Below are 17,949 nucleotides of genomic sequence, written 5' to 3' on the forward strand. Positions count from 1 at the left end.
ACCCACAAGCTGGGCACCAATTGGGGTCACTATTGTGCGTTGTGTGTGTGTGAGTGAGTGTGCAAGGAATTCGTCTGCAAAAACCCCTTTGCCAGGACATCCACTCGGGCCACCACCACTTGCTGGAATTTAGAAAAAGTTCCCTTCCCACTTACCCGGAACTTAAGACACTCAAGGGCTGCCCCATATGGCGCACACACACATATGCACCGAGCAACAGATACATCGGCCTTCGTATGCAAATGCCGGAGTGAGCCACTTAGGAGCAGAAGTATACGTGGTATAGTATAGGTGGTGTAGGTATGCTGCACCTTTGGCTTACTGTACGTACCTGCAGGAGACAAACAGCAAATAAACATGAGTAATAATGTCGGCCTGCTGTGGTTAGTCGCATGAATATGAATGTGTTTTAGTTTTATTTCCGCCCTTCTCTGTTCCAGCGGAAAGTATGCTTATTTAAATGGCAAACAAATAGACAGGCGACCAGGAGCAGTAAGTTATGTAACCGAAGCTGTCGACAGCTTTTGCCCTCGTCCTGCCATGTCCTGTGCTGTGCTGTGAGTCGCTTGTGAAGCGCTTAAATCTTTAGAAAATATCTAAATTGTTCTCTGTGGCTTTTGTGTCAGCTGTCCCACCCAGAGAATCCATGTGATTGTATATGAGAGTGTGTTTGTGACTCTGTACGAGTGTGCGACATGCATTATGCTGTTTTTGACTTTGCCACAAACTACGTAAAAATGTCTTTCTCGTTCGCCCCGTTGCCTGCGAAATGAACTTCATTGTAAGCCGCTCTGGGGATTTGCAGTGACAAATGAAATTTATAGTTCTCCGAACCCCTTTTCCCCCGGACAACCCAACTGCAGAGCTGCAAATCTCCGAATGCTGGAAATCTAATACATCTTTCAAATTAGTAACGTATTTTTTTGCATATGGGATTTGCTGTAATGGCAATCAGGTTGACAGTGATGCAAAATTGTATTTCACAAATCATCTGCTGTAAATTCTACTAAATAATATGATAATATATTTGCACAACTGCAAATTTAACGAAAAAGAAAGTTAGATAAATTTAAATAAATACTAGGTATCAGTGTAGTCTCAATCTCGTCAATCTCAATGCGACTTGCTTTTTGTGTGGCCCGCAAACGACAATGGTCCTTTGTGCACATGTGACACGCAGCCCCAAAAGTGGCATAAATAAAATTTCATAGCATGCTTTTTTGCGCTGCCTGCAAAACACTCGTACGTTTGCGGATACGGATGCCCATGGCCAGCGCCATTCGTCATCTATTGCTGGACGGGGCTAACCCCAACTAAGCGGGCTTTTTATATATGCATCCATCATTCCCGGGCCAACTATGTACTATGTACGTGCCCCTCAACCCCCTTGGCTTTTCGTTGGCAGGCATGTCATTAGCCTGAGTGCGGGTACTTATAATTTGCCAATGGATGGAGGCTCACTTTAATCATGCCATCAAAGGACACAGCACAGGACATGGCATCGGCCCGACTGACAGCTGTTTGTGGTCGGACAGCCCGTCGGTCAAACATTCAGCCTGTTGCATCCACTCGAGAAGGAAAAAGGGGTTCGGTGACAACGCCCACACCCCCTGCTAATCTAATAAGTTTCCTAACAAACCGCAGCGATGCGATCCTGTAATACGAAATTCTCATTCTCAGTTCCATTCGAGTTGTGTGTGTGCGGTTGTGTTGAAGTGTGTGTGCGCAGTGGAAGTTGTTGTGGTTAATTTTGTGAGAGACAGCTCTGTAAGTGTGGCCTGCTCCTGCGGTTTCCCCAAGATTTGATTGCAACTGCAATTTAGGCACGCCTGGATGCCCACTTGCTGTTCTCTGTGCACTTTGGCAAGGAGTGAAGTCGATTATTGTATATTCTCCGCATTAAGAAATTCAATGCTCTTAAGTCATTTTATCTTCAAACGGGTGTGAGCCATATTAGGTGGGGTGTTTCATCACTTAAATGTGAATTTATTCAATGATATGGCTTGAAGTTGGATATTTTGTAAGGATATTTTATAAGTTTCAATATATTTTGAATTTCAACTATACAACATAGATAGTTTGTATAGTTTAGGAAAGAAATGCATGGTTTCAAAGGATATTTTTGTGGTCTTCTCCCCCTCTCTCACTCTCTCTTTCCTTTATCCTGTATCTCTTTTTCCAACCCGTTGGACTAACTGTGCCGAATTTCCTGTGCAGCTCGCCAGCATTTGTTTTAAAATTAAAGTGCAGAACAGCATAAAAGCAACAGCGGGCGCACTGCCTCCTTGTCTCCAGCCAGGATAACGCCATCCTTTTTGGCACGAAGGCCAGGACCATGGGTGGCTCCATCGCCGGCTGCTCCTATCCAACATATCTGAGTTATGTGCCGCAGCCAGTGCTGATTAAGCGGAGCATCGCAGCGCCACGGGCATCTCCATCTTCTCCTGATTTTTCTGGACTGCGGGCGGTACGGAAACGTGGCGCACCCAGTTTGCCATCGAATGGAGCGCTCGAGCTCCTAAGTATGCTTTGTGCTTCTCACGGCAATATATGAACATTGTTGAGTTCAAGAGAATGCGAAGGAAAGAGCTCTTCGAGAGGACTTCAGAAGTTGAGTGGCGGTGAGTGAAACAAAGGAGATGTGGTGAATGAAATATGAAAGTTGCTCAACTGCTGAGTAGTCTTAGCTATTTTTCTCATATTAATAATTTAGAAAACTTATGACAACTTCCAAAATAGCCAACGCATTTTAGCATTCAAACTTTCGCAGAGTTGCTTTTAATAGTGATATTTAAATTATATAACAAAGTTATTAATAGCTGCCAATAAACCCTTCGACATTAATTTAGCATGAACTTTTCTGCTGGTTAACTTATTATTGGATAAACAAATTAATTAATAATCAAACTCAGTTTTAATGCTTTCAAACAAACCATTTTTTACTTAAGCGGGCTCAGTTGTTTATGACATTTGACAGTTCGCCTGCCATTGAAATGCAATTTGATATTTTTCTGTGTTGTATGTAATAAGAGCTTATTTAATTAACAATCCAAACAGATTAAATGCAAATATTTGCACAAAGCCTATCAAATTAGATTTAATGCGAAAAAGCTACAAATACCGTGTTTATTGCATTTACCACCACGCTGCGATTATGGCTGGACTTATACATAATGCGATGTGCAGAAAAAAGGGGTAAATAAATAAATAACTGATTGGGCTTACAATGTCATTAAAAATAAACGACCACGAGCAGCGGCGGCGTGCAATAAATATTTAAATAGGCTGCTAGATTCAGCTTAGTCCGTGTTTCTCTTGTTTTTGCGGCTGTTAATGTTAATTAATTTCAACTAAGCGGCTTATGCATATAAATAGCGAGCGGAATGGCATCAAATGACATTGAAGCTCTGCGAAAGCCGACAAGATAATTATTAGTTATTTAAACAGCTTTCGTTTCATGTTCTATGCAAATCCTCTGCGATTTGCCAACAAAACTGAAATGCCCAGGGGTTTAACTGAAAAGTATACGATCTAATGATCAATTATTAAAAACACATAGTTATTCAATCGTAATTATTGTCTCAATTTAAATACACAAAATTTATCTGGCATTTTTTCAATATTTCATACATGGGCGACGATTTTTCCCCGGGGCTCAGCTCCCGCAGCAGAACAATAAATTATGTGATAAATCATTTAATTGCATGACCCGATTGAATGTTCCGATAGTGCAACATTTAAAAAGCGAAACAAAGAAATTCCCAGGAATGCCGAAACAAAAGCGCAAGGCATTTAAGCCAACCCATTCCAGCCAGCTCTTCCCTCTATCAGCCGAGAATAAATCAGGGACCAAACCCAAAGCAATAAATAATAAATCAGCGCTAACGATTTGCACAGCATGCGGCTCGGAGTTTTTCCTTCTTTCATTCATTCTTGCGCTGCTCAAAAGCGGGAAAATCCCGCTGATAGCTCGTCGAGCGACTCGATTTGCCATTCATGGAAATTATGCAGCCAGATGAAAAATAATGAAATTAATTGCTCGGAAAACAGTCGGGCAAGCAAACCAATGCAAAACTCCACCTCTCAGTGGCAATGAAAATGGTTGGGATGGTCAACGAGTTGGATGAAAAAATGGCATCCAACTAGGAGAATATCTGCCATTGTTAAAAGGGCGTTGCCGAGGAATTTGATGATTTAAAAAAATCACATAAATATGAGAGAAGAAATTCTATTCATTAAGGATAAATGGGACACGCCTGACTTGATATACGAATGGCAATAAATCGTTTAACCTGCGCAGAATACAAATGATAAATTGCGCTAATAAATAAGCCAATTTCCAAGTGTCATCACGCCTTCGGCAATCGATTAAGATTGATTTTATAGGTCACAATTTGCATTAGTTACGAGGGGAATTATTCTTCTCAATTGATGGCTTAAGTAGAAAATGCTTTCAACTTGTCAAAATACTGAAACATGCTGCGCATTGCAATTTGTTAGCACCAATGATGATTGTGGATAGAGAGCGGCACCAAATGCAAACATTTCAGCTGCATCCTGGCATCCTGGCATTCTGGTATCCTGGCACCCTTCGCTGCCGGCCGTCAGTCGTTAATCAAAGTTAAAATGCGTTAAACAAGCGCAGCCAGCGCAACAAAATGCGCATTTCGAAGGCAGCCTTCATGGTGGTGGTGATGGTGGCCAAAGTGGTGTGGGTGTGTTGCTCCGATAGTGTGCAGTGCATTCGACTTCCGCTTCCTTGGCAGCCTTTCCGCTTTTCCGCCTCTCCATTGGCTCGGCGATCTCAGCTATGCATTTCCCTCGACGTTTGCATGTTTGCACAATCCAGCCGGCGACGCGTTATAAACAAAGTTTATTACAATGGCTCAGGATTCGGTTTTGGTTGTGGACTTTGGCTGCACTGGGAAAAATCATTGCTACTAAAATAACCAGCAAAAGGTTGTACATCTCCAATTGAGTGATGTAGGGTTTTCAGTACATCATTCCGCTTGCACACTTTTAACAAACTGTTTAATCATACTGATATAAATAGAGATAATATAATATCCGCAGACTTCTGCATACCGTAAGTACATTCGTTTCTAAATGGCTACTGCATTTTCCTGCCTGCAGATCTCTTGTATATGGCTGAGGCATTGTTGCACATTCTCTGGAGGCGCATAACTTGTCCAAAACTTTATGCGCGCCACGTTGCAGCTGACAAAATGGCGACGTCCCGACAATGTCCTCCGTTGATATGCACTCCGTGCCCCCAATTACAGACACGTCCCAGAGCCAAATGCAGAGGCAAGCCCAAAGCCGGAGGACGAGTCCTTTGGCGTCCTTGTCGCCTGCTCAGCCGGCTATTAAACCAATCGTCTGGCAATTTGTCAAACATAAAACTATGCAACTTCAATAGGGAAATTGCTGGGAAATTTAGCAACGCCAGCAAAACGCTTCGCATTGCATAATCGTAAATGTAAGATTGCTTGTGAGATCGAGATATGTGCAATGAATTGCAAGCGTGGCAGTTTGCAATTAGCTTATGCCACTTAAAGTGGTTTCCTTTGTAAATGTGCTTAGCTTGTAGACTGTGACCCAATCTGGGTGCATTGAAGGTTTACTTTTATTGGGTTTTTAATTGCATCATCATTGGGAAATCGGCTAAACCAAGCAACAAGAGACGATTGAGCTCCTCAGCCAGATTTCCTTTTCCCTTCCGAAGTTTCAATTTTATTGCCAGCTTCGAGTTCGCCGCTCTGCCATTTTATTAACGAAATTGCTACTCTGATCTAGGTGATGGGGCGTGGTCTCAAGGAGCTGGAGGCTTTGATTGCACCAAGGTTTTTCCTCTGCAGCTTTTAGCTGCCTCTCCAGCTCGTTTTCTTTCAAGTAGAATTTGATTAAACGCCGTCTATTGATTTTACACCCCAAAAGTCACACAAACCAGGGAAAAAAACGAGGATGGATAGAAGGCTGAGAACTCCGCAGGGAGAAAACTTTCCAACTACTATGTATTTTAATTAGACTTTGCCATCGGTGGTTGTTTTTGTTGACTGCTGACGATGCCGCTGCCGCTTCCGCCTTTCAGTCGAAGCCACAGGATATTTAAATTAGCAGCTATCTGTTTTATGCCTGGCTAATATTGCTATAGTTAATATATCGGCTCGTAAGTGGTTAGCACAACTTTCGCAATCTATCATCTTCGTGGCAGGAACTAATTGCACGGTCGACGGGGCGTATACGTGATGTGAGCGCTAGTTTAATGAGTTTAATTAAGTTGATCACAAAAGCAGAGGGAAATGGCTAAACATTTTTCACAACAAGCAACATCGGTTCGTGTGAGGCACACATCCGTATGGAGCAACTTAAGGATCCTTTTGCAGCTTGAGCCAACTCCCACGCAGTGTCCTTTTCAGGCTTCCAACTGCTCGGTTCTTCGTTAAAAGTTCTCAAAACTTAACTTTTTAGTGTCTGCTGTGACTGGGGAGCAAACTTGCAATGCACTTGGCACATTGCCTACACTAACAGCAAACGGAGTTGACAATTTTTCTGTTTTCCGTTCTTGTTTAATGAAATGTCGAAAAATGGCTCTAATTAAAAAGGCAAACATACACAAAGCATGTGTCCCAGAAAAATGCAATTATAGTTTCTGGTGGATATTGGCCAAATTACACAGTGTCCTGTATTTTTCCAAAACTTTATGATGCCTGTCATCTGGCTTTTGTAAGCTGCTGCCAAGTTTTTGGAATTAGAAGCGATTAGTCAAAGAACAATGCAACGCAGCCAGGGAAGAGAAACAAAGTAGTGATTTCTGCGCAACTTTGCCACTTTGCCACATTGCCCGTACTGGAACAGAAACGAAAACATGGAATAATTTGTTTAACCAAGCTGTGTTAATTTTCAATTCAGTTTTTCAATTATGCAACCGAAACGAATCCCACCCTGGGGATGTAACCCGATTCCCTGTCAAGTTTTCGCACAAAACTCTTGGCTCTCGAGTTACGCAATTTCCTGAAGCGCATTTGCCACTGCAATGCCACATCCTGATTCGTCCTGATCCTGCGCGCCCCGTATGCCATAAAGCTGCACAAAACTACTATTTATGCAGAAAAAGGCGAAAAATTTATGGCTACCCTGGCGCACTTCCTGCAAAAAGGACGAAGGAAACCGAGCACTGGTTCCGTCTTATCAAGAACTTGGCAACCGAAACACTCTGCCATCGCACACACATGCACCCGTTTCAGTTCGGTTCGATATTGAAAGCGCATTAAGCAAAACTCGGTCGCACTTAGTTAAGCCGCTTTTGACAGGGCTGAAAATATTTGGATGTGTGTGAGTGGAGCCGGCTCCACTGGGCACACTGTAAACCAAAATGAAAATTGCAATTGCAATTGCAATAAAATGGCTAAACGCACTTGAGCGTAATTGCAGTCATGCAACGCTCCCTTTTTTGGCTCAGCCAAGTGTGTCGGGCCGAAAGGCATTTTGCAATAAAATATGCGTCCAAATTTAAATGAAAAGCCGCTCCAGCATCCCCAGTCAGCAGGCAGCAACAATATAACTTGCGTTGCATCTCCGGAGCGGCCTTAAAGTGCGGATCCTTTGCCAATTGCCGAAACGGAATCTCCACTGGCTGCATAAATCCAGCCTGGCTGCGGTCCCTGCCTTATCTCCTTAAGCCGGCGATGTCCTGTTTCTCTGTGTTTCTCTGTGCGATTCTGAGCCCAGGGCCCCATGTTAGCAGGCGCCAGGCGCTAAATCGTACCAGCCAAGAGCAACAGTAAACATGGCCAACGGCCACTTGGCCACGTCCAAAAATCTCAGCATACGAACCACGTTAAATTAGCCCAATGGCCATTGGCCAGTTGAGCCAGAAAATGGCAGCCATTAAATGGGCTCGAACTGTTAAATACATGGCTGATACCAGTTAGACCGAAACAAAGCCAATGAATTGCAAGGGATAAACTGGGGATTAAAAGGAGTTTGCTTTGAAAAATATTATTATAAATTTAGTTTAAAGGCATCGATATTTTGTATTCACAAATTTAAATCATTTGGGTACTTTTTATACTTATCAAATATTTATCAATGTAAAAAGTAATAACATCATTTAAATCCTCTATACATTTATGGCAAATCATATTCTGTAAGTTCTTAAAGACTAGTCATATATGGTAGACTACATAATTGAAAACCAAAAAAAACGAAAAATATATGTAAAATATTATTTATGCATATTTTGTGAGCCTGAGAGCGCTGGATGTCGTTGTACCGCAGGAAGATGCTGTAAATATAAACACATTTAATTTTTTTTTAATTTTCCAAGCGAATGCACATTTTTGGAGGCTGCTGCTTGGCTGGGCACATGTCCCTGCTGGCTCGAAGGCTTTCTGGGCGGATCGCATGGTGTTGCAGGCAACCCCAAACACGGCCGACGCAGCAACTGTTGCAACAGCAGCAAACTGTAGCAACTGCAGCAACTGCAGCTGTAGCAGCAACATCAGACACAAAAGTGGAGCGACATGTGCCTGGCTGTGCGGCGTTGAAGAAAAACATATTGTTAATGGAGTCGAGCATGTGAAACAACAAACAGGACGAACCACTTTTGTCCTGGCAGGACAGCGAAAATGTGGCCAAAATCGAATCGGGCTGCGCACGTTTGTTGCTCTTAATTTGCCTGACAAAAGAGTGATCAGCGCTCTGTTTTTCCTCAGTGGAAATCCATTAAAATTGTTTCGAAACTTGTGATTTGTTTGGAAAATTACTTATGGCGCGCTAATCGCTGAAAAGTTTTGTCAGTCATATTAAAAGAAGGTGTGCCAGCGGCAGCTTTCCGCCTTTAAGGCTTAATAAGCATTTAATTGACGCCTTGAGAGAGGGCTCTGGAAAAGTTGAGCAAAAGTTCAAGGCTCACACACACGTGCGTCATCGGAAAACGCCAAGTCCGCCCACTTTTCACCTGCCACCGCCCACTGTGCGTCTGTCAGTTGCCAGAGGAACCGACTCGGTCTTTTTGGCCATTTTCCAAGGTCCCAGAGCCCTTTTAAATACTCGTACGCAATTTACACATTCGATAAGCCGCTTTCGAGAGGGTGTTTTTTGTTTAAGAACAATAAGCATCACTTGAGCCAACCCGACAGGCAACTGACAAGCCCTAAATTTAAATTTAAATTCATTTGACAGCCGGTGCGTATACGTAACGTGCTACATGACGCAGGACTCGGCGGCGTTTGCGTGTGGATTTTGCATGCTGGCGTCGCTCTATTTTTCGTGCCACGTAAACACTTGATAAAACTCGCATAAATTTTTATCAATGTTGGATTCGATTTGCTCGTACATCAAACGCGGTAAAAGCCGCTTGGCCCATTTAACTGCGCTCCGTTTCGAGCGTAAAAATCGCGTTTAGTCAGAATTCATGGCGAAAATAAATAAATAAATCCGAACATGCATATCAATGGGGGCTGCGGGTAAAACTCTGACATTTTTACTCCATCAAAATGGAAAACATTTCCTTAAAAATACCCTCACCCAAAAGTCGAGGTGCAAGAAACAACTAAAAATGATTCGAAATTTGTTGCGAGAACTTATAAATTTTATCAAATGAAAAACCTTGCTTAACAAATATGAAAATATAAGCTCCCATTTTTATACATTTTTGTAGTGTAAATATTTATTTGTTTAAACTTTGACTAGCGCAGCTTTCAACGAGGATGTGGAAAAATATTTTATTGCCACCAGCGTTTATTTTGCCTTTTAAATGTTATTTTCCATGCCTTTGCGACATTCGAAACAGGGTATAGAAAAGATTTTTAAATGCACTTCGATTCTATAGTAAAAGTACACAATAAAATACACTATATTACATTATGATATTAAAAGGAATTTGGCATTGTCTTTTAAGCTGGACCCTAAAATAGCTTAAAATAATGCGCAAAATTCCTGCGTAAAACTCTTTTTCCTTATGTATGTTACCAGATTCTAGGGATAAAATTCAGTCAGGAAGTTCTTTTGCCCAATATATATTTTTAGCCAGAACAGCCGCACCTGAGCCAGTGCTTTATGCTGCGGCTTGTTGGCCTCAGTAAAAATAAATCTACCGCATTTACGCCGCCTCGTTGGCTTTTGCATATTTTATTTTCGCTGCTCAGTTGCTTTCTGTGGGCAAATGCACAAAATATTTGCTTGTTGATTTTATTGATTTTTTGTTTGGCTGCTCTGCAGCTCAGAGATAGAGCCTAAAACGCATTTGTTTGCAAATGGCAAAAATGGACTAGTGCCGAATGCTAAGCCACTTTGTGCCGACCATGCAATGGCAATGCGACCGAAAAAATGCAATAAAAACGAAAGCAGTGCGCACAAACAAACCGTGAAAACCATGAAAACCATGAAAACCACAACCAACAGCTTTCTCGCCCCTTTTCCCGCGGCATTTTGCTCGGCAAATATTTACCCGTACAATCAAATTTAAAATAGCCAGCACACACTACGTGCGCCACGTTGAGGCATTACAAGTTTAAATATTTTAGGCAATTAGCGGGCAATACACTGGCCTTGGTTCCGGCGACAAAGTGGAGAGTTCTCCGGAAAACTCACGGCGGCAAAGCGACGAGCTGAGTGGTCACCATGGAGCGGTGCTCACAAAGTTGCTTCATTTGCATGGCGGGCGGGGCTGTGGCACTCGAGACATGGCCAAAACTTTGCCAATATATCAGATGCTTAAAAAACATAAACAGAACAATAACGCAAGGAGTCCTCGGTGCACAGTGGTTTGGAAGTGAAAAATGAGGCTTTGAAAAGATCAAAATATAAAGATAGATAAAGATAGATCATATGGAAAAGTATTTGAAGTGTAAGTTTTTACAATATAATTCTTACTCTTATGCATGGTTATAAGGGGTTAAGGTTATAAGGGTTTTATTCCTAATTTAAATCTAGTTTAGATAACTTTTCCCCCTAATTAATAGTCACTGTGCCAAGCCTGTGCAATGTATGACTTTAGTAACTTTTGCCAACATGCCTCTGCATATTTTCTCGCTCCGTTGTTGTGCGCAAATGAATGGGTAGCTCTTTCAACTTTGTCTGCGGCACACAATGTGCGAATGGAAAGTGTCTAATAATGCACGAGTTCTAGGTGTGCACTGCGTTTTTGCGTAATTAAATAAGAATGCCGGGCCAAACGGAAGCGGAAATGGAATTGAAAATGAAAATGAAGTGAGTGCTAAGGCGACGCATAAGCCATTAAGCGGGCGCGAAGCCATCATGTAAATGTCGGTCCTTGCACTAATGGCTGGCACTTTAATTGAACCCCGGACGGCTGATGGCTGATGGTTAATGGGAGCAAGAGAACCGCACCCAACTGGGTAGTGGCCGTCACTGGATGGTTTGACCCAAGTTATGGCAGTATGTGCACTATCATAACCTCTGTCAGCTCATTTGCAGCATTTGTTGCAGGCGATGGCTCGGAAATGAAGTGACATCGAGAAAAACACAGGACGAGGCAGTGGGGAAAGGGAGAAGGCAGCCAGGAGACAGGAGAAAGCAGAAAGGGACAGGCCATTAGCCATGGAACGACGACGACAACGAATTGTCAACAACAAGTTGACAAACCGTTGCGCATACGCCGCGTGTGCGGTGGGCAACTATTTCCAAGCTGTTGCACACTTTCGAGCTCACTAAGCAGCAACTGCTTATTGGCCCTTCAGTCAAGGATACCCCTTGTGGCAGAGATATCTGCATCTGTAGAGGCAGCCAGGTTGTCGGACCTTATTAGCCATTCTATCGGTTTTAGTTTATCTATAAGCCTTGCTATCCTGAGTATCTAATGTGTGTACTATTGATAGTTTGGACGGAATAATAAACTTAATTCCTTAATTACTCTGCCTGTTACACAATCTCAATAAACTCACTCACTTAGCACTCCCAATTACTTTAAACTAAGTCTCCTACACATCCTTTTCCACTAAATTCCCTGCTGCTAATCCAACTGTCTATGCAGCAACTGCTTTTTTGCAGTATGGAAAAGAGTAAGCAGCTTTTGACAATTTGCTGAGTGGGTTGTCTGCTCTTCTATGCTCTGCCGTGCAGGCAGTCAACGCCCCGCTGTTGTGGCTGCTGTTTGCATAAATACATTTAAATGGCCGGAGAGCAATATGTTACGTATACGCAGTGTTCGCCCGAAAGCTGCACCCATTGTGCTCTGTTTTTGTGCTGTGGTTGCCGCCCTGCCATGCATATTTTTAAGCTGCTCGACTTTAATAATGGTTTTCGGTCAGTTGGCCTGGCCACAGGCTTGATGGTTTTGCGAACCCATTCCGGTTGCCCGGTTCCCCGGACAAAAATATGTAGGTAGTGCATAGTTGGTACTCCTTTTGGCCCGCCACGCTTTTAATGAAGTGGCATGCGAAATGGCAGGAGTACGGCTCTTTGTCCGGAAGTTTGGCATTACCTGCAGACTGTGGCTATGCAATGCAATGCACCAGTTATTTACTGCACATCAACTTGAATTAATCCCAGAGAACCTTGGAGTTTATTTGAGTTCATTAGTGTTACTTGAGGAGTTGAATCGCTCTCCATCTGCAAATGCAAATCAAGTGCACGGCCTCTAATGCCAGCGCACAAAAATGCAACTCATTTTTAATATCCTGCGGCAGCAGATGTCGACATAGCAGCATGGCAAAAAGGTGCCGGAAATTAAAACTCAATATTCGAGTGATTGTGTGCCGGGCAAAGAAGAGGAATTGTTTGAGCCATCGCCACTGCCACTGCCATTGACTATTTGACTTGGACCGCACAAAAGTGCGCAATTGAGGCGGCAAATCAAATGAAATCCAACGGAACGAATCGAAACGTGCACCCAACTCTCAATTCACGATTCTGAATTCTCGACTGGCAACTAAAACTCGAATTTAAACCGAGTTACCAGCCCCCGAATGGCATTCAGTGCGACTTGCTGCAGACGTGCAATTTTCGCAGACGCTCAACGAAATTGTTTGATTTTGGCCAAGTGCAGCTGCGTCACTGGCATTTTGCTATCTTATGCCATTGCCGTTTGCTAAATGTTAATGCCATTTCAATTGCTCCCTCCCCTCCGATCCCAATTTCGAGTCCGGGGCTCCGTGGCCTTTCACCATCTCGGATCTGCTGCTGACATCCAACTTATTTCGCACCCAAAGATACCCTCTCTTTGCTATCAAACACTCAAGAAAATGGAAACAAAAAAAGGGTTTTAGCTTAAGCATTTTGCACTTTATAAAGTTTATTAAATATCTTAAGCTTACCACTATCTGTACTGGTCTTGAAAGTGAAGCTACAATACTTACTTTTCCTGCTTTTATTTTCCAAATTGGATAATTCAATTCCTTGGAGAAGAACAACCAATCTTCCAAGGGTATTTCATTTGCAATGTGTGGATAATCTTATAATGCTCTTTCCATTTTTTTTACTACTTAAAAGGAACAATTCAGAGGCTTGTGCAGTGTGCATATAGCATATCTCGTTTGTGGGACACTTTTATATGTTTGCCGGGCACTTTGCGGCTGGGATATTCAGCTGGAGATGCTCGAAGCCAGTGCCTGGAGTCTGTTTTGGGGCAAGGATTTGACTTTGCAGCGCTTTGGGGCCTGCCAATGGCTTCATAATTTGCACATGAAGATTTCATAATCCTAGCAGTTACCGTTTACCAGGCAAATGTGACCGATATGAACACCCAGAAGAGGTCAGCACAATTTACCTGCTGCACCAGCAATCGAAGCATGATTATGGGAACAAGGTTAATCTGAACAGACTCTTGTTTATGTTTAGTTAAACTGAGCTTTCTATTGACTGCTGTTAAATTCGCCTAGTAGACTTAGGTTTTAAAGGGGTCTGTGCAACTGAAACATTTCCAGGGGCGCATTAAAAAATGGCTTTCGATTAGAATGACGCTCACGTCCAATGCCGGCGCTCTGATTGATTGACTGACTAAATGGCTTGAATGGCTGATTGATTGACTAGCCCTTGCACACGTACGCACTCACTGAGGATTCTCCCTGCGTAAACTAAAGTTGGCAATCATTGCGATACTCTTTTTTTTTGTTGATTTTATTATCCTAATGCCTACACATTGAGTCGATGTGCTCAAAAAGTGAATCGATTTATAAGTATATATATCTTGAATAGTTTCGCTTCAAAGATTAAATTCAGTGAGTTATATATATTCAAGATTCATTTGGCACCCATAATGTTATTCTTGAACATATTTTAACGTTTTTAAGTCGCTGGTAAGCTACTCCTTGCTGTATCCTTTGAATCCCCTTGGCAAAGTGTATTTACCTCCATCGTAATTTTCCCGGAACCTCCAATTGCTTTTCCATTGAGCTTTCATGTGTGCTGCGTATGTGATTTGTTTTACGCCGAATTGCATAAAACATTCGCAATTGCGTGGCTCGTGCTCCGGATGGAAAGCGAGTTAAGGCTTATTTATATTCACTTCAGACACGCCCATTGCGCCCACCAAATGCCACGCCCACCTCCCCCCTGCAGCTCGTAATCCAATAATGCACCACATAGACAGCAGCTACAAATTAGCCGGCTTTCGGTGAGTATGTGCATATCAAGGCCCGTGGGCCATCATAACCGCAACTGATTAAGGCCGAGGAAGTGGGCGCCAAGTGGGCCACCATGCATATCGCACACTTGATTAAGGAGCCTGGTCATAACGACGGGTTACGTCAGTGTCGGACCCGTATAAATAAATCACGCATATTGCCGCCATCGGCGTCCACAATGTCATCGTGCTGTTGCAACTGTCAGTCCGAGGAGCCAGCTCCTCGTTTTATTGACACCGAGGGGACACTCTTGATAGGATCCTGTTCTCCTGCAGAGATGACAGAGTGGCCATCTGTTGTTTTAAGAGAATTCAGGGTATGTGCATATTCTCGTTGCATATTTTAATAAGAAAAATCCATCCAGCCTCTTCTTTCACACATCTTCAGTCAAATTAATAGTAGAATCATAAATATATTAAATATATATCTATCTATATATCTATATATAGATGAAGTAAAATTGAGGATAATATTCTCGCTTTCTAAGAATAAGAACTGTCTGAACAAGTTTAGTTTCCAGATGCCACAAGCTGTCAGCCATCAAATGGCTTCATTATTATTTGCATTGCACTTTCCCCTGCATGTTAACATCGTGTAAACCAAAGTTCTGCGTAGGACAGCCGTTTAGACGTTCAGCACCACCTCGTGACCCCTGACCCCCAACCCCGTGACCCGCTTGCCACCCAGAACAGCGCACTCAGTTGCTGCAGGACGTGCTGGTGCCGATTGCTGACGCGTTGATTGCTGCGAAGGCAAATGCGATGGCAGGCAACTAATTAAAAAGTTATACGAGTAACTTGCACACGCCTTTAACTTTGGCCAAAGTAATTAAAGTTCGCGCCAGGGCCAAAACCAAAACCGAATGTGTATGTATGTGTTTCTGGGTGCCTGCCACTCGCTTCAACTTAACTCAGCTCAACTCAACTTTGGCGCATTTACATTTCACACCTGCGCGTGTAAATTCGCCGCAAAAACCCGACCGCGGAAAAAAGTTAACACACAAAGTTAAGAAAAGCGCTTAACTGACAGAAAAGAATGGGGTACACAGTTTTTTTTCTTTTTAATTTCATAAGCCTAAGGGTAGAATAAAGCTTTTAGCTCGAATTATTAAACATTAACACGAACAAAAGCAATAAGTCTGTTAATGGACTAAATAAGTGGCAATGTGGAAACTGCAGAAAACGTAGTGTAGTTAGTTAGTGAAATTAAAATGTAAAATAAACTCTTTACTCACAAGTCATAATCCCAGAACTTCTTCCTTTTCCAAGTATTTCAAGACAGATTAAAATGAATTCCCAATCCTGCGTATTTATTACCAAAGCCGATTAGAAATCCCACTTGAGTGTGTAATCCAGATTCCCAAATCAGCATAGTTAAACACACATGCGTTCGATAATGCAGTGCTGTTTGTGTTATTCTTGGATAATAGAGTGTGAAATTGATATGGCTGGCATATCAAACTTATACAAGACAGCTGACAAGCATTAGTGCTAATGTATTATGTGGTAATTGACCAATAATTAGCCAACGAATATTGTGCACAATTGCACGATAATATCACATTATTTGGACACCATCAGCGATGTCTTCCTTGAAGGCAGCGAAAATTTCACAACATGACAACTGTTTTAGCATTATTAATGTGAGCACTACCCATTTTCCCACCCAGGGGGCACATTCGAGCTGTATTAATTAATTCTGAGAAGCGCATAAGAGGATTATCAGCTTTATGGAGTGGGGGGCACTATAATAAGTTTTCAATACCATCAAAATTCTATTGGGCACTCTGTTGATAATATGTTAACTGGGTTCAACGACCATCCGCCAGCGATCAATTCGCCAATCAAAAGTGTATGCAATCTCCTTTGTCCTGTCATATACTTGCCAATTAATTTGGCTTGTCATTGTCCGCGTCTAGACAACTATGAGCTAACGCAGCGCTCAATTTGCGGTGCAGTGAACTCTGGCGGCCACTTTGGCCAGTAATTACTGTAATCAGGCATGGTAATGGCATTAGGCTTTGACATCGCACCGCCACAGGGAGGCGATCAAGTTGCCCCAACTTGCCCCACAGGCAGCTCATTAGCCGCAGGACGAAAGTTGCCACGATAACTGGCTGAAACATCAAAGGGCCCCAAAAGCAGCTCACAAAATGCTTGTAATTGGACGAGATTGCAGACATCATGAGGCTCGAAGTTAGCTGCGGTTTTAGCCATTGTATATAGTTAAGGATCTTCTGCAATCTTTTAAATGCAACTGCTAGCAGTTTAAATTCACCAGATTCAATTTCATTACTTTTTGTCACATAAATATGGAAAGAATTGCACTTTTTTCCGCTGCCATAATTTCTTTGAGTGCCGACCACACAGCAGGACTCGCAAGCAGCTCTCTGCGGAATTGGTTGAGCGCGACAGGAAACTGCGACGGTCCACGCTGCGTATGATTAACAATTTAAGCGTGAGCATATTTCACGGCGAGCACACGCATCGGGCCAAAGTGAAAATTGCATGCATAGACAATGGACTGGGGGGACATGTCCCTTAAAGCGGATGAAGGGGCAATGCTTTAAGTGCTCTCGCCTCCGTTCGCTTTACGCAAGATTGCTTCTTTTTCGGAGCCAACTGCGTCACCACTGCACTACTGTTGCAGGTTTACAAAGCACCATCATGGCATTAAGCAGGCGACATCTGCATGCCCGGCGTAACAAAAAAGGACGACAGAGATGGTGTCCAGATTGCAAGGACTGCGCCAGACACTGGCCACCGGGTGAGTTTCAGTGAGTTGTCACCCTCTGGGCGGACAAACAATGCGCCTCGCCTAAGCAAAGGACCCGCACCGATTGTCCTGCGAGGAGCGAAGAATGTCCAGGACATCCAGGACATGGCAGAAGGCCGTCTAATAGCCGGTGACTGACTGCTCCGCCATGGTGCAACTTCAATCACCAGCACATGGAGCACTTCAGCCGTCGATGGGCCTTCATCAGAGCCCCCATTTCTCGGAAAACTCAAAAAGGTAGGTAGTCCTGCTCAACACATTAAACGCATTTGCTGTCCTGTGGAGAGTCGCTTATTGATTGAACAACCTTCCGAATGTCCTTTGCATCCGCTTATGGCAACATGTTCTTGTGGAAAATGGCTAGAGTTTGTCCAGGGATTTTTTGTTGCTGTGCCAACAAGGTGCAAATGATTCAATTTCCGATCTTAAATCTTACAGAATAGTACAGAATGTCAGTCTTGCAGAATGACTGAAATTTTAGTCAAATATTAATTGGGTGATTATTACTAACTGAAAGTCATTCCATCGAAGCAGCAACACTAACAAATTTAAGACTCCTTTGGTTGACATTTCATAGAATAAATCA

The 17,949-nt window shown here is 42.9% G+C and overlaps 1 protein-coding gene across 2 annotated transcripts in view; it reads right to left on the reverse strand.

Annotated features, from left to right (window-relative positions):
• Window positions 1–17,949, reverse strand: part of LOC117148101 (neural cell adhesion molecule 1-A) — a 58,843-nt gene that overhangs the window by 30,234 nt on the left and 10,660 nt on the right. Inside the window, exon 2 of one of the 2 annotated variants that reach the window (XM_033315321.1) lies at window positions 8,276–8,287. The exons of the other annotated variant lie outside the window; for it this stretch is intronic. Coding sequence (XP_033171212.1) covers window positions 8,276–8,287 — 12 coding nt within the window. The remainder of the gene's footprint in view (window positions 1–8,275; window positions 8,288–17,949) is intronic. 2 annotated transcript variants of the gene reach the window in all.

Source organism: Drosophila mauritiana, chromosome 2L, assembly GCF_004382145.1.
Source record: "Drosophila mauritiana strain mau12 chromosome 2L, ASM438214v1, whole genome shotgun sequence".
NCBI lineage: Eukaryota > Metazoa > Arthropoda > Insecta > Diptera > Drosophilidae > Drosophila > Drosophila mauritiana.